At 37.1% G+C, this 27580-nt stretch overlaps 2 protein-coding genes and 1 non-coding gene across 10 annotated transcripts in view; 1 reads left to right on the top strand and 2 right to left on the bottom strand.

Moving 5' to 3' along the window:
* The window catches only part of LOC107075802 (mucin-3A-like), a 112276-nt gene extending 103150 nt beyond the window's left edge, over nucleotides 1-9126 (bottom strand). The window contains exons 1-7 of one of the 4 annotated variants that reach the window (XM_015338330.2): nucleotides 7845-9126; nucleotides 7262-7420; nucleotides 6711-6838; nucleotides 5574-5667; nucleotides 5249-5400; nucleotides 4658-4727; nucleotides 21-3955 (exon numbers count right to left, since the gene is read on the bottom strand). In XM_015338330.2, the coding sequence (XP_015193816.2) occupies nucleotides 21-3955; nucleotides 4658-4727; nucleotides 5249-5400; nucleotides 5574-5667; nucleotides 6711-6838; nucleotides 7262-7325 (4443 nt within the window). In that variant the 5' untranslated portion in view covers nucleotides 7326-7420; nucleotides 7845-9126. Of the gene's footprint in view, nucleotides 1-20; nucleotides 3956-4657; nucleotides 4728-5248; nucleotides 5401-5573; nucleotides 5668-6710; nucleotides 6839-7261; nucleotides 7421-7738; nucleotides 7789-7844 lie in introns of those variants that run through there. The other 3 variants (XM_015338332.2, XM_015338333.2, XM_069181760.1) reach the window with 3 other exon arrangements.
* Nucleotides 8515-9360, top strand: LOC107075804 (uncharacterized). The gene is made up of 2 exons (XR_011182943.1): nucleotides 8515-8635; nucleotides 9158-9360. It is a non-coding gene; the product is annotated as an uncharacterized protein (transcript).
* Nucleotides 9361-9772: 412 nt separating this feature from the next.
* The window catches only part of kiaa1549la (KIAA1549-like a), a 55405-nt gene continuing 37597 nt past the window's right edge, over nucleotides 9773-27580 (bottom strand). For 2 of the 5 annotated variants that reach the window (XM_015338469.2, XM_069181615.1), the window contains 10 exons: nucleotides 25767-25957; nucleotides 22634-22761; nucleotides 20830-21014; nucleotides 20120-20343; nucleotides 18707-18836; nucleotides 16610-16957; nucleotides 16405-16502; nucleotides 15819-15967; nucleotides 15299-15447; nucleotides 9773-13864 (listed from right to left, as the gene is read on the bottom strand). In XM_015338469.2, the coding sequence (XP_015193955.1) occupies nucleotides 13583-13864; nucleotides 15299-15447; nucleotides 15819-15967; nucleotides 16405-16502; nucleotides 16610-16957; nucleotides 18707-18836; nucleotides 20120-20343; nucleotides 20830-21014; nucleotides 22634-22761; nucleotides 25767-25957 (1884 nt within the window). In that variant the 3' untranslated portion in view covers nucleotides 9773-13582. Of the gene's footprint in view, nucleotides 13865-15298; nucleotides 15448-15818; nucleotides 15968-16404; nucleotides 16503-16609; nucleotides 16958-18706; nucleotides 18837-20119; nucleotides 20344-20378; nucleotides 20429-20829; nucleotides 21015-21838; nucleotides 21863-22633; nucleotides 22762-25766; nucleotides 25958-27580 lie in introns of those variants that run through there. The other 3 variants (XM_015338470.2, XM_015338471.2, XM_069181617.1) reach the window with 3 other exon arrangements.

Below are 27580 nucleotides of genomic sequence, written 5' to 3'. Positions count from 1 at the left end.
GAGAACTCCTAGTCACGTACATTAATCACTGGGGCACTTCTCTTGCTTTTTGTCTTGTTGGTTGCTGCTGCCTGGAGAAATGTACGGATCAGACCAGTGCTTACTGCATTCTGAAAAGGTTCACCAAAGATATTCACAGATCTGTTTACCCGCAGGGTAATTTCTAACAGATGCTCTGCTTTAACTGATGGAGCAGTTGCAGAAACATTGGATGGTTCAGGTAGACTGGATATTGTATACGATGACAATGCTGGCACTGTTTGGTGTGGCTGAGATAGATGAATTCCATTGCTGATGGCCTGAGCCATTTTTGTCTTTAATGGAACATAATCCGTTGACATATTGAATTGGGAAACTGTGGGTGTAACTGTTACAGATCCTGCTGTCGTAAGAGTCCATAGATTTGGAGTTGGCATTGATGCCAAACTCACAAAGTTAGATACTAAATGGTCTGATAATTTAAAATACGAACTAATCATAAATCCTGTGCTATAAATTGTAGAGGGAAACGAACCACTAATCAAGACCATGGTTGTCATAGATGACATGGAGGCAAGTGGTAAAACAGGACTTGGGAAAAACTGCTGCGTTGGAGAATTTTCCATATCAAATAAATAAGACTGCTTCAGGGGACGTGTATATATTACCGTGGTTTGAATGACTGGCAAAGTGAAAGGATAGTCTTTTCTGGAGAGAGAGGAACTAGTAATAGCATCGAGTGATGACTCTAATGACTCTGTGGATTGTTTTAAAGTGGAAAAAGATGAGACAGGTGAAAATGAAGTTGACAAGGGCTTCTTTCCTGTGCTGCCGTCTGCAGTGAGAGTGGGGATTGTTTTTGTCACAGAAGACAAATTTTCTGTATCTGCAACAGACAGCATGATGAATGCTGACACCCCTGCAGGGAAAGTCATTACTGCTGAGCTGGAGAAATGGGGGGGAAATGCAGGTAATGTTGTGTTATAAACGGAGGCTGCTGCCAGGTTCTGCTGCAGAGATGTGCCACCAAATGACATCTCTGGCCAAAAAGCGCTTTGTAAAGTGTTTAAGTTTGAATCGATAAGAGTTATTGAAGATAAACGGTCTTGCAAATCCTGTGTCCAAGATCCAAATGAGTCTCTCACAGAAGATGCAGCTGGCATCAGCTGTGAAAAAGATTGAGATGAGTGTCCAGCACTGCCCCCTTGTGGATTTGTACTTGAACTTGCAGCTGCCAAATACAAAGATCTAGTATCCAGGCAAGCAGGAATGCAGGAAGCCCCCGTGTCTGGAATAGGCTGACTATAATGTAATTCAGATTGAACACCTGTTGGAAATAAAGTCAATGGGAGCGCTGAAAAAATCATAGTTCGAGTGGCAGTTATCTCTCCTGAATAAAAACTTGATAACCCTGTCTCAGATGTAGATATCAAGCTTGCATCTTTTTCAGAGTTCAAACCCTCTGAAACAAGCAGTGACAAATAACTATCTGTTTTAATGTGACCTACATCAGGAGAAAAAGAGTTTTCAAACATATCTTTCACTGAAGTGTGTTCAGAGGAATACAAATCTTTGTTGAATACTTCAGCAAAAAAAAACGACATGGATTCTGGAACAGAGAAATCAATATTTGCTACTGAATAAGTTGAGTAAGTGTCCTCAGTCTTCACTGCATCCGACACTTCCGTATTAGAAAGTTCTGACTGAAGTAGTTGCCTAGAAGCTGAGCTAAAACTCTTGGTGACTTTTATCGTGTCAGTAACTAAAGAAGGTTCTAAAAGGGAGACAGAATTTTTTACAGTTAATGTACTTGGAAAAAGAATCATTGAGTTCAGGTGACTCGTTTCAAGTAATTCTGTATCAGAAAAAACAGAAGACCAGTCAATTAGAGAGAGATAAAGTTCACTTTGTGAACTCACTAAAGGATCTTTTGATGGCAGGAGCATTGCTGAGTCAATAATGTCTACACGATCAGACTCCAGATGCTGTGGAGCATAACTAGAAACCTCTGGTACAGATGTTTCAAAAACAAACCTTTTGCTTTCTAAAGATTGTATGCTATGCAAGACACTATCACTGTGAGAAACTGCATATTCTGCATTGAAAGTAAACAGGTCCTTCTGAAAAGACTCTTGTCCTGTAATGTCTCTAGAAAGTGGCAAAATAATTATTTCTTCCACTCTGCTTAAATCATATACCAAAGATACTGGTGTAGTTATAGTAGTCGAAAATATTATTTCTGATGGTTCAAAAACAGTTCTGATGACTTCACTACTTAAGCAATCCATTGAGGAAATGCACAGCTCTTTGAAGCCTTGTGAAAAGTGCATGTTGCCTGTCATTTTATCCTCATATTTAACTCTGCTCTCATCAAATCTGGATGACCCGAACACAGTAATCATTGAATGTGCTGGCAGGAAAGAAGGCTCCACTAAATTATTATTCAAAGTGCTAGCAGTGTCTTCACTATAAGTTGGCGAATAAGCCAAATCAAAAGAAAGGATGGGATATTTGAAAGGATCTTCAGAAGGAACAACTTCACTCGCTGTTGACACTGGTGTTGTTACAGGATAAGAAGGTGTAAACATGTGCATATTTTCAAATGCTGTGTTTAGTTCATTACCAGCTAAATCATGGACTGATTCTTTCATTGTTGTTAAGTGGGTTAGGGCAATAGATAATCTCTCTGTCTGGGGCGTTTCAAGAGAAATCATACTCTCTTCTACATAGATTTGTGATTGCAGTACAGGATCATTTATATCAGAATGGATATTTTCAGACCCCAGTAAAGAAAACTGAAAGCCGTTATCCCTCACTGTATTCGATATATCTGCTGAGGGAAACCAATGTGAAACTTTATCATTATAAAAAGGGCTGCTCCTAAGTGGATCCAAAGCCGTAGCATCTTCAGATAAGAAAGCTCCACTGTAACCTTCTGCTGATACCCAGGTGAGAGACCGCTGCAGACTCTGCTCATCAGTTTCACTTAATCCAGCTCTGTGCATGCTGTTTGAATAGTCCATCACAGGGGTTTGTGTGGAGTCATCTGGTTTAAATCCATCAGAGGCTGCATAAAAATCATTATTGTCTAAGTCGGGAAAAATTGGGTTTTGAGACCATGCTACGCTCTTAAGGGCTACTGGCAAAGCATCAGACAATGTGCGTGATTGCATCAACTGAGCTTTAGTTTCAGCAATGTAAGAATGCGATGAAAGTAAGATGTCTGAATTTTCAAGAAACGAAGGAAGCCAACTGATTTCAGACATCATTCTCACAACAAGACTTTCAGATTCATCAAGTTGAGAACTCAGTCTTTCCATAGGCCGCAATATATCTGAAAGTACAGAATCAATGGGATAATTGCTGTAATGCACTGCTAGGACCAAGAAAGATGAGCTCTCCAAACTTTCAGCAACACTAAGACTTTCTGTGTCCAAAGGATGATCACTATGGTCAGATATGATATTTAGAGATGATAGGTGAGATTGTACAGTAACACTGAGAACACTGGGTCCTAAAAATAAATCAGACTCCCCGACAATAGGAAAGTTTTCTGTTGGAACTGTATCAATGCTAGTAGAGACTAATGGATTCCACTGTTCATCCGCTAATGTTAGCATTAGTTTTTCATCTGAAAAAGGAGTGATAGACAGAGGATTCGTAATAATCTCATGCAAGAGAGATGCCTGCAACTTAATAACTGTAGCACTCAATTCCTGAAGACTTGATTCAAGATGAAACAAGGGAAACACTTCCCACGATATTCCAGTCCTAGTGTCACTTCTGCTCCGTTTTTCCAATTCCTCTGATTCTGGAGCTATAAGAAAATTCCTTGATGAGCTGAACACCAAGGCTGTGTCCAGTGCTAATGTTCTTTGTGTTGCAACAAAAGGTCTCATCGAAGGTGAAAGGTCAGAAGAAAAGGAACTTTCAGCAGCTCTGCGGAATCTTCTGTGCGATATTGTATTTTGATTGCCTGCAGATATTGGAGAAAAAAAAATCAAACTAGAATTTCTAAAACTATAATTGACAATAACATACATAAGTATACAACTACATAACATAATATTCTAAAAGCTGAAATTCCAAATTGGTTTATATTTGGTAAGAATCTGACATATTATAGGAATTAGGCTCATAATCATGTATAAACTACCTTATAATTACAACAGCATTTTGAATTTTAAAGATGTTATCTACAACTAAGATATTTCTATTTTCCACTAGATGGCAGTAAAGACAACACTAAAAGGTCATTTTATTTATATTTACAATATCAATAATTTTCAAATTGCCATCGATTGTTATCCTGTTTTATTAAGCTCAAATGAAGTACAGTAAAAATTAGTCTAATTTATCACACAAACGTGAGCAACAGGCCAGCACTTATTGGAAACCTCCACATAAACAAATGTCAACACTATTTTAAATTCCAAAAGAATTCAGATTATCTAGTAAACAAATACACGATATCTCACAGAGTCCTGGTGTTCCATACAAAAAATAACTTGATACAACAAACATAATTATATTATCCGTTATGAATGCAAGACAATTATGTACTTCTGGTATTTCCCACCTGAAACTGAAATACATCCTTTCTATGAGCTATTGTATGTACAGTTTCAATGCATTGATGCCATGACAGTTTTTGACAAGTTATTTAACCTTTTTTTACCTTTTTTAAAAAACAGATGGCAGGACCTCAGCCTCCTCATTGCCCATATACAGATCCGTTGTTTTACTTTCTATCCAAGAAAAAGAATCCAATATCCCAAACTTCATTCAGGGTTTTTTAACAAGCTAACTTCTAGTGTTATACTTTTTACTTCTTTATTGTGGTTTATACATGTTGAGAAATAATAAAAATATGACTGCAGCATCACTTAGCTGATAATATTCAAAGTACTACAAAGATGAGACACAGCACTCTACTGGGATGTGCATTAGGAATCTTGCAATGAAACAAGCATTTTTGTAGCCCACTGCTAAAGAATAAAATAACATTTAAATATTAACAGGCTGAAGCCTGGTGATGTACCAACAGTTTTGTTTACCTAAAGGCATCTTATTTTTATACAGTATTTTCAACTTAAAAAGAGTCTCTGACATCAGAAATACTGCACACATTAGCATCATATTGTAATGCAACATGAAATATTTGCATGACTTCAAAGTCAATTCTAAGTAATTTTACTTATCCAAGAAAAAATTGATTTATGCAATGAAGGAGGTTGTTTAACATAGTTAATTACATAAAAATACATACCAGGGAGTATTCCTGTAGAGAATGGTAGTTTATCCCAGAACAGCAAGCTAAAGTCTTCAGCTCACTGAAGTTAAGATCTGATACATCAGTATCCCGCTTACAGAGATCAAAGTACACTTTGTGAATATTCCTTTTCTTGTTAGAAGCATTGCCTTTGAAAATACAAATTTCAAAACATTAATCTTGCATCATTTCTATTTTAAAAATATTATTCATACCACACAAAAAGTTTTTATATGATTCCAATTTATTCCTAAAAAAATACATCTAGAGTAATGTCTAGCCATTAGACCAATATAATAACAAGATATTGGTAAAGCCTTGCCTGTCTTTGACTCCTGAATTTGGAAAAATCTCCCACGTCTCCTATGGTTGTAGAGGTACTCCTGACAGAGACACAGGGGTCTAAAGTGGAGGGGCTGAAAAACATGGCATTACTGTAGGTTTTTGAAGTTTTATTCTGGTCCCCTACAAAACTAGGGTTTGTCCACTTGGCTTAGACTCTACAATAGCTATTAAAGTTATACATAAAAGATGTTTACTTACTTGGCTTGATGTTTAGTAATTTGTTCTACAGTACAGCTCACATAAAGAGTTTTGTTTTTTTCTTTCTTAGATTTGTACAGGATGAAAATACAGTGGTCAAACTTTAAATTTGTGTACTTTTCAGATTAGGGGGTATTACTGATGACTGATATTGTCATGACGTGATCATGATTTTATTGAATGAACAATACCTCTTAGACTTTCAAGTGTTATTTTATAGGATCTTTAGTAAGAATTAATGTAAATCTGCAGTCATTATTCTAAAGTGTTTCCAATATGATTGTTGCCATTTATTCCAATTGCATAGTAATTTTCATGGCCAAGATTCACAAAGTGCTTTACACATACTGTAGGAGAAGACTCACTTCATACACCACTGAAGTGCTGCCCACAACCGAGTGATGTACAGCAGCTATTATACGCTATCAGCCCCACTACACAGTCGATCAGGTGGAGAATCCAGAAATAAAGTAAATTCACCAATTGAATTAAAGGGGAATATTAAGGTAGGCTGGACTGTACAAGACAAGGGTGGAATTTAGCCAGGACACCAGGATTAACTCTTTTACTCTTCTAAACAGTACCATGGATTTTAAGTAACCAAACAGTCAAGACCTCACTTTAACATCTTACCTAAAGGGCAGCAACTCCTATAGCAGAGCAGTTCTGGTCACCATATCACAGCACTGGATATTAATAGAAGTTATTTCTTGAAAATGCTATAGTTCAAAGGTCTGAAATTAATATATATGGTGTTAAATATGTTTCCCTAGAGCACAGCACTAAATGTTATTTTGTCTGCTCTACTAACTGAATAAATTTACTCACCTACCATGAAGTTACATAGTTACAAATTTACATTGCCTGCCTAGCTTTGTTCTGTCAGGACAATTTATCTACACAACTTAATAGCTACCTGTGAATCAGTTTCGCAGTATTCACACTCCACACAGAAGCAAAATGATTTCTGAATCCTTGCACCCTCATTAATGTCCTCCTTCATACTCTCAAAAGCATGTCTTAGCAAGGAGCACACGGTCAGTCCTAAAACAGAAGCAAACAAATATTCAGCGCTGACAATCATCTAAAACACCCATTTTACAATCCATCCATCCATTTTTTAAACCGCTTTATCCAATACAGGGTCACAGGGGAACAGGAGCCTGGCCCCGCAAGCAATGGGCACAAGGTGGGATATCCGGTAGCATTTCAAATTGTCCCGAAAGTCTATACAATTTGTATCTTACGCATTTCACGTGTTAGATTTCTCTGTATGATGAAAGCTTGAATATTGTGATTGCCTTCCTGCCCCTGCACAAAAGTTGCCGATAACTAACGGTGGCTCAATCCTTTGGATTAGGGTTTAAAGGCAACCCCGCTATTGCATTTATAAACTGATCTCGGGGAAATAATGACAGTCGCTGTACAACGCAACATATTTAAAAAAAAAAGAAAACAAGGTTTTACCATGCTTAATTTCTGTAATGGCGAAGACCAAGTGGCAAAAACCAATTAAGAATAACTTCAGCATTTTCCTTCCCTTTTCATTTCCATGGAGACAAACTAGCGTCCTTTTAAAGACCTCTGGGGGTAACTAGCAGCTTAAGCGCTGTGGATACTCATGCTCTGCAGAATAAAATGAACCGTTAGTTTTCCAGTTGTGGCAAGTAGGTTACAGAAGACGATACTAAATAACACACTTGATATTAGACAATTCAGTCTCACCTAATTAGACCAGCCATATGCTAAACCAACAGTTTATTTATCAGTATAGTAAACAGAATTGCTTATTTTTTATTTAAAAAAAGGAAACAATAATAACACTGAAATCAGAAAACTAGGCTCAAGTCAGAAAATTATTTCATTACACCAGTTTCCGTTAAGATGCAAACACCTTATAAATACAATTAATTTTCATCAGGTGGTAACATTCGTCTACAGTACCTCACTACGGTGTTGCATTCCGGAAAAACTAGCGCGGCAATTCTAACTGCATTGTCTTGACACTTTAAAAAACAATTTCTGTGAAGTATGCAACAGCGTATCTTACCTTACCAAGTACGCCGCTAGCCTGTCAGAGTTTGGGTTCCTGGTGCCTTGGTAACTGCCTGTCCCTTGTTATTTGGGAGAATGTTGTCTCCCGAGACTTTCAAGCTTTCTGAAGTTCAGTGGCACAAAGCGCATCATCGGTTTCCTACAGAGCTAAGATTAAGCTGCATACTGTACAGCATGCATTATCTTACCAGCAATCACTTTGGAGTTAGACTGCAACATCTGTTAAAATAATTGTAGACTATGCTATATACTTTTACTATTTTCCACAATGTTGTTATGCATGGTTGTTTTATGTTTTAAAAATACTTTCAGTATAGTGTAGCGACGTGTTCTAAAACTACAACACAGACATCATTGATCCGAGAGCTACAATGAAGAATGATGTAATTCAGAAAAAAACAAGCTCCTCGACGTTCTGGAGTCTCCAAGCGCATTTTATTTTCAAAATTAAACATGCATTTTTTTGGTCACGTATTTAGCATAAAAAAATGAGCACGAATAAATTTCCGTATTTTCCATCTCTGTACGATACCGCCACCAGAAATGAAGATATCTGGACTAACCTCTTCTCAAACCGAAATGATAAAGAGCGGCCCGTAACCTCTGAGCAGGAACCGTGGCCCAGCAGCTTGGCGGTGATTAAGTATCAGCCGCTAGACTTTTACTGTCCACCGGCGGGGTCCAGTACCGCATGGAGCGAAGTGGATGATGTCTGCGAACTGGCCATCAGACTCAAGGAGATAGAGTTGCTGAACCTTGTCGGAGCAGGCTTTGATTCCAGGAGATGTAATTATCATTGTTGTTGTTGATTTGAATGCTTTCTGAACACTTGGTGAGAAACGTTAGGCTTAACTTACCAGGTTAATGGACAGACTCCGGGCCATAGGACGAGAGGACAATTCACAGAGGGTAGAACCAAGTGAAACTTTCAAAGCGGACATGGGTCAGAGGAGGGACGCTTGAGGCGAATGGGGAGGGAGGTGTTTGAGTTCAGCACATATCGTTTCGTCATGATGGTGATTAGGTACAGCTGCGTTAGACTGAATTGTTTTTACCCCACCCCCCGGGAGTCAATTAATAAGGTCCATTTGTAGCACACAACTTTGTATTTGTAAAATACAAATGCACAAAAAAAGGAATGACAAAAGTATGTCATGGTAATAAAACTTACACTTGAATGGTGAATGGCAGTTCGTCAGAAAACAATCCAGAATACTGATGTGATGCTTTTTTTTAAAACCTTTCTACGAGTTAGGGACTCACCATTGTGAATGGAAGTTTTCCATCATGATGCCTTTTCTCCAACAGATCTTTTCCTGAAGACCTTAAAAGACGAAAAGACGGAAGAACTTTTGGGAGGGAAAGCAGACGACACCTTAACGTGACCTGTGAACGTCCCGAACATCCATAGTCCGTGTAAATGTCAGTTTAAAGGTTAAGTCTTGTGCCAGTGATGATAACAAAGAAAATATTTTGATAATACAATTCATATCGATTTCCTGATGCATGGATACTGTATGTCCTGTTGCCTTTTTTTGCACTTTAATTGGTATTATGAACAAAAAAAGATTGCACGCGTTCTATCCTCATGAAGAAGTACAAGTGGATTCTGTGTGGACAAACATCAGTGTTTTACTGATTTTTACCTCGTCACCGAAAACGTGCTTTACAGTCATGTTGATTCTGATATTAGTTGGGGTAGGTATTATTCCAGCTTCAATGCAGATAGTACTGCACCTTTGCATTTACAGTACGTACTGAGGACGACCAGTACAGTACATTGATTGCAGATATAATAACATATTATGTACTGATATACTACAATATTGCAAATTCCACAACGTATGCTTGAAAAAAATCTAATAACAACAGTACATCAATCCATTACCTGAACAACACTTTTATTGGGCTTGTTTCAAGTGATTTGGTTAAAATATATTTTTATTTAGTTTTTCTTTTAATTTTTAATGCAGCACTATAATGCAAAGATGTTAATTTATACAAATGAAACTGGTCGACGGGTATAAAGAAACGAACAGAAAAGCTACAATTTGTACGACACAGGTCATGATAGCAGTTACATATTGGCAGAAATCAGTTTTTAAACGTCTTTGATAGATATTTCTGCAGATTTGTCTCAAAAAGTAGAAGACCTTAAAACCAATACACACAAAACTATATATAAATACACTACACTTCAAGTAAATAAAATATTTCATATATCTATACACGGTTTTTATTACTAGAGGGAATGTGGGGGGGGAAACGCTATACATTTAGATGGGCCAAAAATATATACATACAGTATATTCATATATAAATAATGATGAACTTATGAAATATGAATGATAGATGAACTAACTGAACCACAGGTGAGTTTTCTTTGTCTAATTATCTTTTGTTTCCCCTCACAAATTATATTTATATACAGTTTTTCTTCATTGAATCTGTCTTAGGCCATATTTTAAAAGAAACCATGCTTAGTCATCAAAGATCCTAAACTAAAATTACTTTTTAAAAAGACATTCTGCAGAAGCCACAAGTAACTGCATTTCATTTTCAAAATCAAAAATTAAAATCAAGTGTACAGTAAACTATGTAACTGTAAAAGGAACAGAATTGCTATCATGGGAACACCAGGCAGTTATTCTGATGTCTGCTGACGATTCTACTTACAGTATAAGCAAAAGTTCCTCATATTGGGGCTATTATAAATTTAGCTGTTAAAATATCAGATACTGGCCTTAAAATTATTCTAAGAATAGATCTTTGACATTCCAGACAAAATTAACTATTTATTTAGCAATTACAAGCACCCAAGCTTTTTTAAAGTCATACAGTAAAGGTATGCATATGTTCAATAGCACAGGTACGTAGGAATACAAATTGATAACTCCCAGTCCTGAACTAATCATAGTAAAAAAAACTAGAAGCTCCCTTGAATATCTGTTATCATACAGCAAAATTAATGTATGACAACATGCAATAATTGCATTGATACTGCCGGCCCGGTGTTTTTGCCCTTTTCAATGAGATTCCACATAAATATGACAAATAACCTGTCCCAACCCCCAGCTCCCAACCCCCTCCGCCTATCTAATACATACATTTATTTTATTTTAATAATAATATGAATGTTTAAAGGTTAAAGTGCATTTTTTAAATTGTTTCCTTTTATGAGCTACAGTACAATCATTCACAATAAATCAAAGTTCTCACATTCACAAACTGCAGTTCAAAATTTGGAGCAGAATCAAAGTGTAAAATCTAACACCTGATCTAGCTTCTTGGAGAAGGAGAGTCCTAGACTGTTTAAACTACATACAGTACATACAAAAAAGCCCTTGTCTTGGAAATCCTGGGGTTGCATGCATCAAAGCATCCATTTTGTTTGTAAAATGCATGCCAATCTATTTAAAATATATATTTTAAACATTCAGTATACTCCATCACAGAATTTATGGACTACTAAATTTCTGACCTATATCCACGATGGGAAAAGTTGTAGTTATGGTGTTTTTCTTCTTACAACCATTTTATTCCTTCCACATAATATCCTAGTCCTGAAGTGTCCCCTACATTTTCAAAATAAACACTGTTTTTTAAACTAAGGGGGCCTGGATAAGAATGCCATATAAATTTGAGACTGCATTCTTCTATTTTACATTGTAATGCATATATGGTATGAATACTGTATATTAAACTGGAATCTGAAAGTCTACAAAAATATCCACTATCATTTAAATTACATCAGAACTCCTTAACAGCAGCATTTACAACACTGTGCACTAATTCTGGGTTTTTTAATCTGTTATGGTGATAAAGGTGTTGCTGGTTTACCAAGGAAATCTTTTCACACACAAATTAAGTCCGAACTTACTGCTCGTTCCTCTCAGGTAGGGTAACTACTATCAAAAAAGTAAATATTTGTATACTGTATATATATTTTCTACTTTCTTTTCAAACTTAAAAAAAAGATATTGCTGTCTACAATAAGGGTGAAACAGCTGAAAATATTTCATTGTCTTTTAAAAACTAGAAAATAAACACATACAAAATATTTGTTTAATGTTGGACCAAAATACAGCTGACATCACTACTAAAACATTAGATTTTTTGAATTTTCAAGTGTATTTAAATGTTCCAGTTTTTAATTTGTGGAAAGATTGTTATTTCAAAAGGCCTTTCTTTATCCCTTCAGGCTTGCCAAATATTCCTTAAAATTCAAAATTAATGTACAAAATGATGCACCAACAGTAAATGTATTTTATAAGAAATTACTCAATATCCACAAAACTGACAACTAAGTATCATGAATTTTGGAATAGATGTTATGTCTTGAGTTTCCTCATGTATAAAATGTTAAAATTACAAGTGCTCTTTATAGCATACATATCAAAAATATTAAAGAGCCTCCTACATTTAAGTAAAACCAATAAAACTGTGTGTAACATGTTGACACGGGAACAAAACTGGAAAGCAGATATCAACACTTGAGGAGAATAGCCATATCTGTACAGCTGCACACCTAAAAAACATAAAATGTGAAACTGTCCCTGTTTTGACAGAAGAGGATTGTTTACTTTGCTCAGTAAAGAATTTGGTAAGTGCATACAAGTCACACAACAACAAGGCATGCACACAATAAGGGAGTTAGTTTCCTGATTCCTGCAATGTTCGTCACTCAGAGTAAGCGACTAGATGAGAAATTGTCCCAGAAATGACACATCACATCTTCCAAGAGCATCCTAGACATGTTCGCCGGGATCGAGATCACCTGACTTCTCAGGCCCTTGAATTCTCTTGATGCAAGGAGACTGGTTTGTTTTTTCCATCAGTTTCACCATAAATATTCATTCGGACTATGAGTACTTCCCCCAACAGTGTGTAAACAACCAAAATCCCTCCAAATGTTTATATTTTTGAGGGTCTTGGAAAATAATTTATTATTGATTGAGTTCTATGGCAAGACACAGTGAAGAATTTTAATTAACTGTTGATTCATGAACTGTTAAAGTGCAGCAAGTCCTGGATTCATTGCATCGCTCATATAGCTGCATATCAATTTATTATACCTATGTTTTATTTATATGTATTTATATGACATATTACATATTGTTGTAATATGTGGTCTTCTGAATTTACAAACAATGTACAGGACTTATTTTAACACTATTTCTAACATCAACTTTTCTTCCCTTTTTATAAAAAAAAAACAAATGCTTCAAAAAATTCACATTGTAGGATGTTGCCAAAATGTGCATCTGGATCCCCCACAGCACAGATAGAATATAGTTAGAATATAATCCTGTGGCCCCAAATCTAATGATTAAGTTAATTAGGTGCAGCATTTATAAACTGCTTCTGGTTTCACAGGGATGGTTTTGTGGATGAAGACCATTTTACTCATATTTAGCGTCTTGACTTTTCGGTTGTTTTTTTAATGAAAACCCACAACTCAAAAACAGAATTCCCCAATACTGACAAGATAATGACTTTTTACATTTCATCGATAAAAAAGGCAAGCCCTCACATATAAAAGACAAGTAATCAGCGGTCACTACAGTCATCGGTGTCAGCGAATCAGGACGGCTGAACGAGTGACTTTTCGGAAGTCGATGGAAGGAACTATGAGTGCAAAGCGCTGAAATAAGGTATGGCCTCCACTTCTTCCCTGCACGTCCCTGCAGTGGGGAAAAAAAAAAGAACTACTGCTACAGGCGCCGAGGCCCGCTAGACCTGGAACTCAAACATATCCGTCTGCTTCTTGGCCAGCTTGGCCACCTCCTCTCTTATGGCCTTGACCAGCGCGGCGGTAGAGATGTTGGTGAGCGAGGTGTCCGAAGTGTCGTTCTCCGTCAGGCTCTGCTGGGAGGCCGCAGTGGACGGCGTGGGGGGCTGCTCCAGGGAAGCATGCACGGGGGAGGCCTGGCTGTAGTGCCGGGGGTGTCGCGGAGGACTGTTTTGGTGGTAACGGGAGTGGGGATAGGCCTCCACATAGCCTGGAAGGGGAACCTAGAAAAGAGGGCATTCCAAACGTCATACCCTCAGGTCAGAAGCCAGCACATACAGAGCAGGCAACGAGCAAAAACCCAGATATTCAAGGCCAAGAAATCACTACAATTCTTCGAAACTAATTATACTTACACACTATAGATCAATTATGAAATCTTCTATTTTTGATGTGCTAACTTTAACATGTTTTACCCGAATAGTCAATTACACTAGAAACACCTCAAATGAGATATCGCTTTTTATATAAACATTAAATTACATTACAATTCTGTTACTCTGGGTTTATTACATCAGGGGTACTTTTCCTCTGGTTGTTTCACTATTTCACAGACTTCCATAAATTGTTCATTTAATACCTAGCCCAACAGCGACAAACAGCCCCACTTTAAGTGTGGTGTAACTGTACACAGCTTTCCACCCGTCCTTAGGTTTCAGATAGCCATGTCTTGTTTGGCGAGGAAGCTGTGCAAAACGAATGCATCAGCAACACCTCAACATTTCTGAGGGAGAGCTGGGCAAAGCTTTACAAAGCCATGGCAATGAGGGGACCTGGCTGAGCTCCCAAATGGCAGGCAGCCATGTGGGTTAAGCTTCAGGCATATGATATCTGTAGTGACAATCTGGCACTGCACAGCCATGAAACATTCTCAAGACTTTTGTCAGGGATTTTTAATTTCCAAGAGAAATTCTCCTCTTCCTATTATTATTATTATTATTATTATTGAAAGTTACAGAATATGAATGCTTCACTGATACGAGTAACAATTTCAAAGAAAAAGTTCCTAAATTAAGGGAATTAGCCATTTAACTTAGTTTGTAGCTGCTTATAACAGTCTAGGCACGCTTTATAAATGAAAGACTAATGGTTTTCTGCCTGATTGGGTGCCTTGCGAGAGCTTTACCACAATAAACGAAACCAAGCATTCATTTAATTTGCTTTTCCGTCATGCATCATGTCCGCCTGTCTGTGCTTTAACATCATGTCACTTTGTTGTACTTTAATCGTGTCTCACCACGATATACCAGGGCTGAGTTTTAAAAAAGGTAATGCTCACTTATAAGCTGATATGTATTTGTACAGTATATGTGTGTCTGCTATTACAAAGATTAATAAACCGCACTTCAATTTTATCTGCCCACTAAGCTTTTCAAACAGGGTGAGACACTAAATCTATATTTATCATGAGCCATCAGTTTTTGTAGGGCACTGCAATTTACTTTCCCAAAACAGCATGAATTAGACAGCGTGCATTAAGTAAGTGTGCCAATCCATCCGAGCAGAAAACATTCACATACAAATAAAGAAGCCTGTAAAAGAAGGCTAAGATTAATGAGCATTGTAGGCCAATTTGAAGGAGGTGAAGCATTTCTACTTTAAACCACATATACAGTAGCTGCTAAGATGTAAATGAATAATAATGAGTGGTGCCTTACAGATTCAGCCCACTGATTTGGCACATCTCCTTCAGAAGGGTATGGCATCCAAGCTTGGGTCCTGTACGGAGCGGAAGGGGTAGGGATAAAGTAGCCTGTGTATCCGGGCCTGTTTGCTGGTATGGCATAGACTGCTGGTGCTGGGTTACCTATGGACAGCAGAAACCGGGAAACGGAGCGTAACCACCTGGCCCACACAGAAACAGGGATAAACAGCCTGCCTCACCTCCTTGAAGGTAACTGTAAATCGACACGGTCAATGCAACCATGTCAAGTCACTGGACAATCGAGAGGAGGAAAGGTATTTGTCGCCATTCTAGTCCCTTTTTGTTCTCATTTCCTTCTGTTTGTTTTTCTTTTTTTATTGATTTTCACCAACCATTGTACAACCAATGTCTGCAACCAAGTGCAAACGTATTCTACAATGATGTTGTACAAAGACGAAAAGTAATAAAACTGTCATTATGAAAAGAACAGATAGGCAGCATGTGTGTTTGAGGTGTATTTGAGGAGAACTCACCTGAGAAATTAGAGATGGGCTGCTCCACAGAAGCTGAAGAGATCGGTGCTCGTGTGATTGGCACATAGGGGGCAGTATCGTGCTGACTCTGCTGCTCAGGGATGGACGATTCTGAAGTTCTTGTTTTTGATTCAATGTCTGATGAAGATCTGACATAAGAAGCAGCTTCAATTTTCCAGTCTCTGTTATTCGTGGCATTGGCCACAAGGGGGCGCAAGTACCTCATGGAAAAAACTCGAGTGGAAGTCACGTTCTAATTGCAGAACCTTGTGCTATTATTATCTTAATAATAATGTATATGTATTTTCTGCAAGATACTGTATTTTCACTATTTTTACACAATAGGTTAACTTTGACTACAATGAAAGAATCTGTATTAATCTGTGAGGAGTTAATGGTTTAATACCCATTGATGTACACACAAAATGATCTTCAAGCCCCGTCTAAATCACTCTCTGGACATGGCCAAAACTGCAAGCTGGGTGCAACCAAAACGAAAAAGACTAAACCGTACATTTCTGCCACAACTGCAGGCAGGTTGCTGCAGCTGGAATGGTCTAAAAATGGACTGACAGAGTCCTCCTACCGTCGCAGGGATGTCACAGCTGTAGGCCCAGTCCTGGGGGGCACAGGAGGAGGTGGGGAGCCCACAGCCATGTCAGGAAGCTGAGTGAACCTGAAGGCCTGCACAAGGGGAATAAGTACACCACAAAATGCCTCGTATGTCTTGTTTAAACTTAAATATACAGCTCTTCATGAGTGAAAGAAACGGGGGCGGGTGAGGAACTTACAGGTCTTGGCAGACTGTACTGGTACATGTCTGAGCCATAGGCAGGCACCCACTGGACACCACTGGGCCTGTTCATGGTTCCAGGAGCGCTGGTCACCACATCAGAGTACGGGATCTGCTGCCCGGGATTGTAATGTCCCTGGTGCCGGCTGTTCGTCACATGGCCAGCAGAGACCAGGCTGAATGCCTCCTCTAGCAGCAAGTGCATTTGCTGGCGCACTTCGTCAATGGAAGGCTGGGAACTGAGGGTGGAAGTCTCTGAGTGACCTTTGACCTGTCGACCTCGGGTGTAGCTTCTGGGCCCAGCAATGCGGTCCACGTTGGTCTCTTCAATCAGCTCTGGTTCGGTCTAACAGACAGACAAAAAGAGGTTTACTAGCAAACATTCAGTCAAATGCATGAATTGGGCTTAACCCTGGTAAGAAAGATAAGAATACGAAATACGAAAATACGAAAACAATCTTTTCTGTAGTAAGATTATGACCCACAGCAGGCTGTGGAAGTTAGCTGCACTACTTGTACATGTGCAATCATAATAAGTGAATGAAAGACCTGTAATAATGCTCACATCATTAATATTCAAGGGAATAAAATTGGTAAATGAGGACATTACTTGCTTCACCTCTTCTTGTTAAGATGCTATAGAGCAATTTTCTCTGATGTGATGTGAAATGTGATTCAACTGAATGCAACTGATTTTCATGGTTTTATAGAGAGGAAATGTCATTGGAAATATTCTGTACCTCATGCATTCCAGAACTGAATAAAATGCAAAGTTACTAAAGCTGAAAAATAGGGAGGACTGACATTTTAAAGAATTGTGTTTATAGCCTGCCCAAAGGCAGCTGATGTGACACGTGGAAGAATTTCCAGTGACCTACAATAATTCCCTATTGTTTTCTCGAACACCAACCTGGAAAACCCAAGCAACCTTTACAGCATAGGAACCAGCTCAATTAATCCTTCGAGTGAGCTCTGAGGCTCTTTGAGCTCCTTAAAAGCTCTGCTTTATCAAGCGTGATTCTAACGGAATGTTTAAAAGGAATGAATTAATAACCTTCAAAAACACTAGCAATTGCAGAAAAATAATGAAAAGCTATAGAAATTAATTGAGATTTGTGCCTCTCTTTCAAAGCTAAATAGGCAGAAGCCATTCATGCCCTACTTCCCAGTGTCTGTGCTAGCCTGGAGAGTAAGAGACTCACTGGAGACCTATTACAGCTGGCATCATAAATCAGTTCTCCTGCATAACATGGACACCAGGAATGGAAGATCTGCAGTCTTCCAATTCTATGCAATATTCTTTGGGTATTAAAATGGTCATAAAACAGGAAGTGTTTGTGCTTTTCATATCTATAAAAAGGAAGCTCCTATCTATGATTGTTTTGAGTGTAACTAAGTTATTCAGTTTGTACAGATAAGACTCTGCAGAATGGGCAAAGGTCTTGGCACTCAAGAATCTAGCGATAATGGAGACAAAGACATGGAGACACAAAGGAATATGGTATTTGTGAGTTAAAATATACTGTATGTGCAATGTATACTTCATTTTCACTCCTTGCCCACTGACAACTGGTAACACTATCAACATGTCAGGAAAATACTGTATGAAACACAGTTTATTGAATGCAAACACAAAACCAAAAGGACTCAATGATAAAAATATACCGTAACAGTCATTTGGTCAATCTACCCAGCTCTTCAGTAGCCAATTGATCTAAATACCCCCTCCACCTGCTTCTTGAAAGAACAAAGCAGTCAATTTTTACTGTCAGTCTATAGCAGAAGGATCTTTCACTTTACCAATTCCAGATGCATACTGAAACAACTTTCGGTAGAAAGTCCTCATTATGGCCATTTACTGTAGGTTCAAAAGCCCGGTACGTGACAGGTCACACTTTGCGGTTTACAAGCTCAAGCACTAGTACAAATGGTCTGGCACATAGGAATACACAGAACTTTTCAGCATTCAGTCTCTAAAACAATGGGAGAGGTCAAAGGCAAAGGAACCTCTCAAATTGGACCCACAGAGAAAAGTTAATTAAATTATCGATATTAATAACAATGGGATTGAGAGCATGAGAGTCCCAGCACATACGTCATATCCACTGTTCCGAATCCCTCTTCTGGGCCTCTCTCTCGTCACGAGAAGGTCCATCTCAGTCCCTCCTGGACTGGGGCTGTTCAGCGACTGCCTGCTCCTGTATGGGTTCTTCATTTGTGATTGTCTGAAACCAGGGCACAATGAACAAAACTATCACACCTCACACCTTCTGGGAGAATAGAGTGTATATTAAAATTCCGTGAATACAGCCTATGCACATGACAGTAATGTACATTCTTTTTTTAACGTTGACTGTAAGGATGTTTCAATTAAATGGATAGAAAATCCCTAACATATAAAACTATGATTATCCCTCATTATTAATTAAGATTCCAAATGTATTAACACTTTAACCATGTGTGTCTACTGCACACAGAAATGCTAAATTTCTACAATATTGACCTCAAACAAGTACTGTTATACTCATTTAGTCCTGAGCGGACTTAAACCTTAAATCCTGCACTTCAAATGGTGAAAAGTAACTTTAATGTGAGTTATTCTGTATGTACAACTGATGAGTTGATGAAACAGTAAAACATGAATGGCTTAGTTAACTATAGGTACCACAAATGTTTTAGAGTTTAAATGAAGGCCTTTTTCACTGAAAAGCAAGGTAACATGCCTTACTGTAATTGTATTTCCACTGTATTTGTGTCACCCCGGCCAGAACCTGACATTTAACCATCTCTTAAATGTTACAACTCCCCTCCCAGGTTTTCCAGTTTGACTCTTTTATAAATGGAAAGAATGTCTGAAAACACTTCCTCAGGAGAAACAGACGACAACACCAGTGAAAATGTTACACCATTTCCATGACCTCAAACTACATTAGCATAATATTCGGGTTAAGATATGAGAGCCACGGGCCATTAATCTCACTAAGCAGTACAGATCATGGTGTAGGCTGCTACAATTTGAAACGGATTACAAAATTACACCTCCCCTTTCTCCAATGCAATGTCTTTAAAGACAAATTCAAAGAAATGTAATGGGGAGAAGCAAAGTGCGGCCACAGTACTGTAAAGCAGAAAACGATCTGATATATTGGCAGGAAAGATTAGTTCATAGGCCAGTCAGATTTGCTATCATGATGATTTTCAAAACATTTTTCCCAACATGGAGAGTTTGGAATGAAAACCTGCAGGCACAGAGGCCCTGTTCTAACATAACCTTATTCCTAGGCAGAAAAATCAATTGATTATACACTAGGACACTACAACCTGAAAAACTCTTCCAACATGCTCCAGAATGCTCTGTAGTCCAGATTTGAGTCCAATTAATCAAATTCTTTGCTCACTCTTTTAAATTCACAAAGAAATGCTTCTTCAACGGAAAGCTGAAAAGGCACAAGTGACTTTAAAACATTCTTCTCAATGTACACTTGTCCCATCATTTGCCCTTTCTTACCTGTTCCTTGATTTAACGTATGTGGAGGCTATTTCTTCATCAGGGTTTAAGACTTTGTTGAGTTCTATTTGTGCTTTTTCATACTCCTGCTTCTGCCTGTGAGTAAGGGGCTTGCTGTTGCCTTCTATTACAGGGAAGTCATAGTATCCCTTCCGCTTAGCCTTGAGACGCAATTTGTTCCTGTAGTGCTCAATGTCAGATTTCTGCTTTAAAGCCATGCTAACCTGTGCAGGGAAAACATTTCTTTAAACATCATTACCATTCAGCAACCATCAAGGGTGAAGTCTTCCAAACACCAGACACAGGTTTCTTCAGACAAGGAATGCAGATACAGTAAATGAACGGTTGAAAAATACTTTTTCAAATCACATACAGATGTTTGCTTTCAGTACAAGTTGTTTTTTTATAGAGTGTAAGAATTCTACTTTAAATTACGTATACACTTTAACTTAACCACACCTACACTGCAATAAGACAGCTGACGTACTGTACTGTATTAAGTTGCATTATTTCAAATAATAATAACATTTCATACACGTTTTTAAAACACTTTATCTGATTATACTTTCATCCCAAGTTAAGAACGATAAGAAAAAAAGAGACTAGATAAAGGTACTGTAAGTACAGTATCAATTCAGTTGCTAGTGTTATGAAATGGCTTTCAGCATTAGGCGCTGTTTTTCCTAGAGTTTAGGCGAGGGCTGGCTTACCTCTCCATTGATCACTGCGGAGTCCTGGCTCCTATCAGAGGCAGGGTGAGAGTAGCTCGGAGGTGCAGCCAAGGGTTTGATGGAGATGAGCTGCAGTGATCCAGAGGATGTGTCAAAGGGATCTGCCGAAGACCTGGACACTCGGTCAAAGAGAACTCCACCCTCCTCTTCATCACTAATTGGTGCTGAAGAGTATTACTTTTGTTCAATCAAAGACAGCCAAATCAAAACGATCGATCATGCAGCAGCACTTACAACTTGTATCTGAACAGAAAAGAACAGCAACCTTCAGAAGGTACAGTAATTAATCCTTTTTAGTTTTGTCATCCCCTTTCTTGAAAGACCTGTAATATTACTTTTAACATGGAATATCTCCAGGTCTTACTAAAGATATCAGTCCTGTTATTGTTGTTTGCTTTGTTATTCAAATGATCAGAAATATGTGTAAATGCAGGCATTGTGAAAAATAATCAACTATTATCAACAATAATAAACAATAAAATAATATATTCTTAAAGGAACTAAAGATAATATTTTTACATAGGAACCACATTTCAGAGAGATACTCCATTGAATGACAGCTGTTATTATAAAACTAAAAAGGATTAGACTTTGATCTAAGTTTGTTAAAGAAAAAGCAATAGCAGCAAAGCCATCACCAGAGTAATTTGCAAATACAGCTGTGCATAGCTATTCAGCTACGGCTTGATGTGAAGAAAACAATGGTCAACTAAAAGTGAATACAATTTCCCTGTGGATGTTTTCTAAAATCAAGCCTTGGCATTCCTTTTAATCAGCATATACCAAAGAAAAATTGTTGCAAGATTTACTGGTCCTAATTATCCATTAATTTATTTTCTGTATTGAGATCGTTGTATGCATTTGTTCACATTAAGATCCAATAGGGATCTGTACACAAACTTCAATGTACAATGGCTCCGTCAGGAGAGCTGTGTAAAATATGCTGTTGATTAGGTTTTGGAATAATGTATTTGCTAAAAACTCTTACCGATTCTATTTTTAAATTTTACACCTGAAAAACAAAAGTTCAGCAAGTTATCTAATATAGAGCATTTGATCAGATATGGCTTATCGAGTTCATAATCGGGAAACAGACCTTCAGTTGTAAATTTGACTGAATCACAAATTCATTTCTATGCATTTGTTTGTTTAAAATATATGACTGAATATGCAATTAGAAGGCATGGACTCTGCAGAAGCAATCAATATCAAGGGCTTTTAAACTGACTCATGTTCAAAATATAGACATAAGCACCCAGTGTGAGTCCATATTAATTTGCATGTTGTGCCTAAAATTTTCCACCATGTGAAACATTTACAAAGCATGAAATTTCATTTCCCTGCCATCTGTTATGTTCATAAGCATGAATGTTTAATGAAAGCTGACCTTTCTCCTTGTATTAAGTGTGATACAAAAAACAGATAAAGCATACCATGTTTCTTTCTGCTGTCTTGGAGGTTTTTACAGGTTATGGTGACATACGGGATACAGTGCCAAAAGCAAGCTAGCACAATTTGTCAGGCCACAGTATTATCCTATGTTATAAATCACAAGATAACTGCTTAACAGATACAGTAGATGAATGCCTACAAAGAGATACAGTTAACTAGCAGTCCAAGTGCAGATATGAGCTATGAGTTAGGTTTGGTAGGATTGCACTCAAGCTATAATCTTGTGTTATTAAAGAGGGCGTGCTATAACAATGATTGAAGACAATATGCTGCACATTACTCTATCCCTGACATTTTTTTCAATGCAGATCTTTTTTAACTTCCTTCTTACCGTTCCTTTTTTTTGCCTCCTCTTTTGTCATTTTCTGCTGTGCTGTTACTTTCAGTACAGAGCCTCTACTGGAGTTGAGCTTTCCTGATTCGTTACTGATGAGAGAGCCATCTTCACTAGGCAGCCTGCTGCAAAGTAACCATAGCAACAAAAAGACTGTAAGTTCTTTTACATATTACCCACAGTTAATGGTTACCTCAATGACCTTCTAACACCCTAATGGATACCTGTACTAACAACGTTTGCTGGGGGAAAGCACCTTTAGCGCTTAGCAACATAAATCCTGAGGCACAGAACAATAGCCTTTCATACTTTATGAATACAGTACTCTGATTTTTCCTTATTTAATTAAATAATTTCCTTATTTAAGAAATTCACACTTTACCTTCTAAGATTATTGTTATTCACAGCAGTTATCCTTCAAATCTACAGAACTTCAGTTTACCTTTGCCAGGCAATATACCAGCAGCTGCTATGAGTCGTATTTCTTAACTTTAAGAAATACGACTCGTAAAGAAGAATGATTTGAACACCTACAAGCAGCACGAACATGAAATTGTTTAGAGTCCTGTTTGTGTATAGAGCAGTTTTTGTTATTATGGTTAAAGAACAAAACGGTAAATTATTGCGGTGCTTAGACAGTTTTATCTCTAATGCTAAATGATTAATTTCAGACAGCTAACACCAGAGATCAAATCACCAGAACCTAGTCATTTAAAATATTAACAGATTTTGATATGTGTGTCTGTTTCACTGGCAGTAGCTAAACAAGAATATGAATTGTAGCTATGAATATATGCATTGTTTGGCTCTTATAATCAGCACCTATATTTCAAAGATTATACACAAAGGTATACAATGAAATTCTCCACATTACCCACAAGTCCCAGTGGTATAAAACAATGTCACAACAACATACTGTATTTGTCCTTTTCCCACTGAAGGTGTTTTCAGCTTTTTACATGAAATAAAAAAGTAAAACCAACAACATGATCATGATCATGATCTGGACCTTTAATTGTGAACAAGTACTGTAGGTAAAACTGCAGTACTGAAAAAACAACAAGCTGCTTACTATTGTGGTACAGTAAATAAATATTTAATTTCTTTGACAGTTTTAAGGTTGGAATGTGATAACATAGCTGTTGGCCTAATCAGACATACCTTTTGTGGCAAACAAAATAACTGAATATTTTGCCATATATTAGTTTATACCCCCAATGTTTCATTTTTCATGTTTATCAGTTGTGTCTCAAAGGAAGCAATGATCTTCAAGACTGTATAATGCTGAGGTAGCTGTTTACTTCCACTGATATAGAGAGAATGTGTCTCACTCCAATGATCAATGCAAATTGCATTCTGGGCAAGAAAAAATAAGAAAGCAATTGGTACTTATTTTTATTAACAAATAACACCATTAGTCTAATGATAAAATAATTTCTATTTTAGATTGGTACATAAGTACCATTTAAGCTTTTATTCTAAAAATGCTGACAAACTGTAGACACCATAATTGAGCTATGAGAAACAACAGAAGCTACTCATCTATTACAATTCTTAAACAAATCTTTCCACAGAGAGTGAGGAAAAGTCTCAGAGGAAAGCCTGAGGTAGTTTTTTTGCTGTAATTTCTCACTCAGTTTTTGTTGGTTGATAATTCATAAACAACACTTAAAAATCAATGCCATCTGGTAACCAAACAACAGCCAATTAAATTCTGACTTAGCATTAGAAGAGGTTAATCAATCTACAGAAATACAGAAACTTATAAATGATATATACATTAATCCATCACTTATTCAAGCGAGTAATATCTGGACTTTGGGATTTAACCTGCAATACACATGGCCTAGAACATATGGCCTAGAACATATTTTGAAAGACACTTTCATGGTTGAATAAAATACAGAATCAATTCCATGGCCATCATACAAACTGTGCCATTATCATTCTCAATTGTATATCCCCCTTTTTTGTTAATTATGCTTAATGGTTTTAACTTACTATATGCACAGTTGAAACAGAATTTGGAGGTTTATTTCAGTTTTTCATGTTAATCCTCAGAAAAGCACAGCTGTCTCTTCCTGATATAGTAAATGAGGTGTTATGTACTGGATAATGTTTCCCTATAAACCTGTACAATGCAAATGAAGTTTTATCTATACATACAGAGGAGAATTTAATTAGGCATATTTTGTTCTGACATAACAACACATGGTATCTGTTTCAAAGAGATACAGGATTCTAACCCAGCCTAGAGGTCTGCAGACCTAAAAAAATTATCAAGCAGCCTTAAGTTAAAATACTCTGTGTTTACAACTTACTGTGCCTCTAAGTGTATTTTAATGCATAATTCATTTGACGAAAAAAGAGAAATGTCCTGATGCCCTGATTGAGGCTTGTATAAGCCAAATTGTTGAAAAATATTAATAAACCAATTACTTAGAAGTACATAAAGTGTGAATCCAGTCACTTTTGCTACGTTTACATAATTAATTTTTAAACTACTAAAACTTTTCTTTACTCTAAAACACACATTTCACATTTTCTAAAGAAACATATAACAGTAGTCCTTTAACAAGAAAAAACAAGTGAGGATGTTTAGTATTGTTATGCTAAACTATAGATGAGGACCAGATAAATAATTTTGTCGTTTGTCTTGCGAAAACTAAAAAAGGAGTGAGACCCCTGATATCAAATGAGAAATGTCTTTATTATTGGGTTTCCAAGTGTGCAGAAGGTGATCCTAAAATACCTTAAATTGGTCAAATTAGTTAAATTAGTAAAAAATAAAAATCAACACAATATTATATCCCAATTTTAGAATAGGCAACAGGATAAGTACTGAAATAAGTGTTAATGAAGGAGTATAAAAAGAAGAATAGAAAGTAAGAGAAAGGATGGAGGGGGGTGGATTAGAAAGGGTAAAAATAGTTGCAAAGTAGTACTTTTGAATTGCGAATTGATTTTTTCCAATTTGAGACACTGCAAAATATCCCAGACCCAGTTAATGGAGGACAGAGGAAAAGGTGGGGGGGAAGTACCCAATTGGTAAGGATGGCTGAAGTAGTTGGGAAAACAATGCAATTCAGATGGCAATTTGGCAATGAGCCTTTTTGCCAACTGCTCTTACCTCTTCCGCATGTCACTGGACAGGGTCTTTTTCGTGGTGCTTCCATCGTGTGAGATCCCTCTTTCCTGGGACAGGGGTGCATCCCTGACTGGCAGAGGCAACACCACTGTTTCCTGGGTCACAGGAAGTGCTTCCTCTTCGCCACCTTGCTGCCCGAGATGTTGCTTTGCATAATCGAACCCCTGCACTGGCTGCAAAGAAAAATAAGGATTGAGGTTAACGTAATATTACCATCAAATATTGGTACCAAATCTAAAAGGTGATTTTCTGTTAAGAGGCGTATACTGTATCTTCCAACAGTGAATCAGCTGGTAAATTTCTCTAGTTCCTCTTCATAGACATTAGCACGGAAAAAATGAAGACATCCACGTAGTGTTGTTGTAATAAGGAATCATGAATTAAAGCAAATCGAATGTGAACCAAATAAGTCAAAGGCCTTTAGGAAACTTCATTATGCCACACAAGCGTGTATAATTTACAAAATAACTATGAATGTTTCTTGTTCACTCCAGCATGTCAGAGAAACAAAAAAAGCCAAAAAAGTCATCACCTTCTTTGTGTTTTTAAAATTTCTTATATGCCACTAATGTGTTGTAAGAACTAGCAGTGGTGGATACACACATCTGTGCTGTACATGTTCTGCTGTTGTTCTCCAAGCCAAAGTCAAATGAAGCACTCTGCTAATTAAATCACAACAAAATTAAACTGAGCATAGTGAAGTATATCACTAAATAGATAATTGTTTTGATATGGTTAATTTAATTGCACATATATAACTTATGACAGAAGAATGTGGTTACAGTTTGCCTGCAAGAACAAAAACAGCTCTTAAATCTACAGTCAGTGCTTTTTTGAATACTGTGATTTCAAGATAATGTGAAAGAGTAAGATTTCTACAAATAAGATATGCTGGGTCACTATATAATATCACATTGGACTCCTAAGCAGCATCCTCCTGTGAGTGAAATCCTGTCTAATGCTTATAAAACAAATACAGCAGAAAGGTGAGTATAATATGTCAGTAGAGGGGAGTAAACTGCAGTTTCTCAAGAGACTTCTGTATGTACATTCCATCATTCTCCAAAAATGCGTATTTGCAGTCATGCAGGGCAAAAAAAGATACCAGCATTTTTCCAATTCGGAATCACAAAAAAAAACATCACAGCTACAAATTGTTTTGTGACGTGTTTATTTCTACTGTCTTGAATAAGACTATTTAGAACACAAAAAATTCAATTCATATTCCTAAATATGATTCCGGGTTGCTAAAAAGCCAACTTGTGGAATGTAGTCTATAAAAGACATCAGTCCCTTTAAAGATAACTAGAAAAACAAGAATTTCCATGCATGTAAAATTGTACATGTCTTCAATGGATTTAAAAAACTTTAAATTAAAAAAATACTTCTCAATAGCTTTTAATATTTGCATTCTAAAATTGTTTTCTTGCAGTTGCACGGGGGAATTATATCATTATACAGTTATTGAAACAATACTGAATTACATATTTACATGAACAAATTGTAATGCAAAAAACAGTTCTGTCTCTGTCTTCCACAGCCTGTAAAATTAGACTTGAACTCAAAGGACAAATTAAGGCATGATATAGATATTTTGAAAACCTATTATGAATACTGCTGCCCTAGCTAAATCACATTAAAAATTGAAATGCTATTTTTAAACACACTGGATACTACTGCTTTGCATTTTTAAACAGGAAAAATATTTTTTTCCTTCCATGTTTTGACTGTAGTAGACCACAAAGTCCTTAATTACCAGCACAAGTCAGCTCAGTATTCTGTTCCTGTATTCTGGA

Source organism: Lepisosteus oculatus, chromosome 21 (assembly GCF_040954835.1).
Source record: "Lepisosteus oculatus isolate fLepOcu1 chromosome 21, fLepOcu1.hap2, whole genome shotgun sequence".
NCBI classification, from domain to species: Eukaryota; Metazoa; Chordata; class Actinopteri; order Semionotiformes; family Lepisosteidae; genus Lepisosteus; species Lepisosteus oculatus.
The sequence above is the reverse complement of the archived record's forward strand: the minus strand, read 5'-3'. Positions and strand labels throughout refer to the sequence as shown.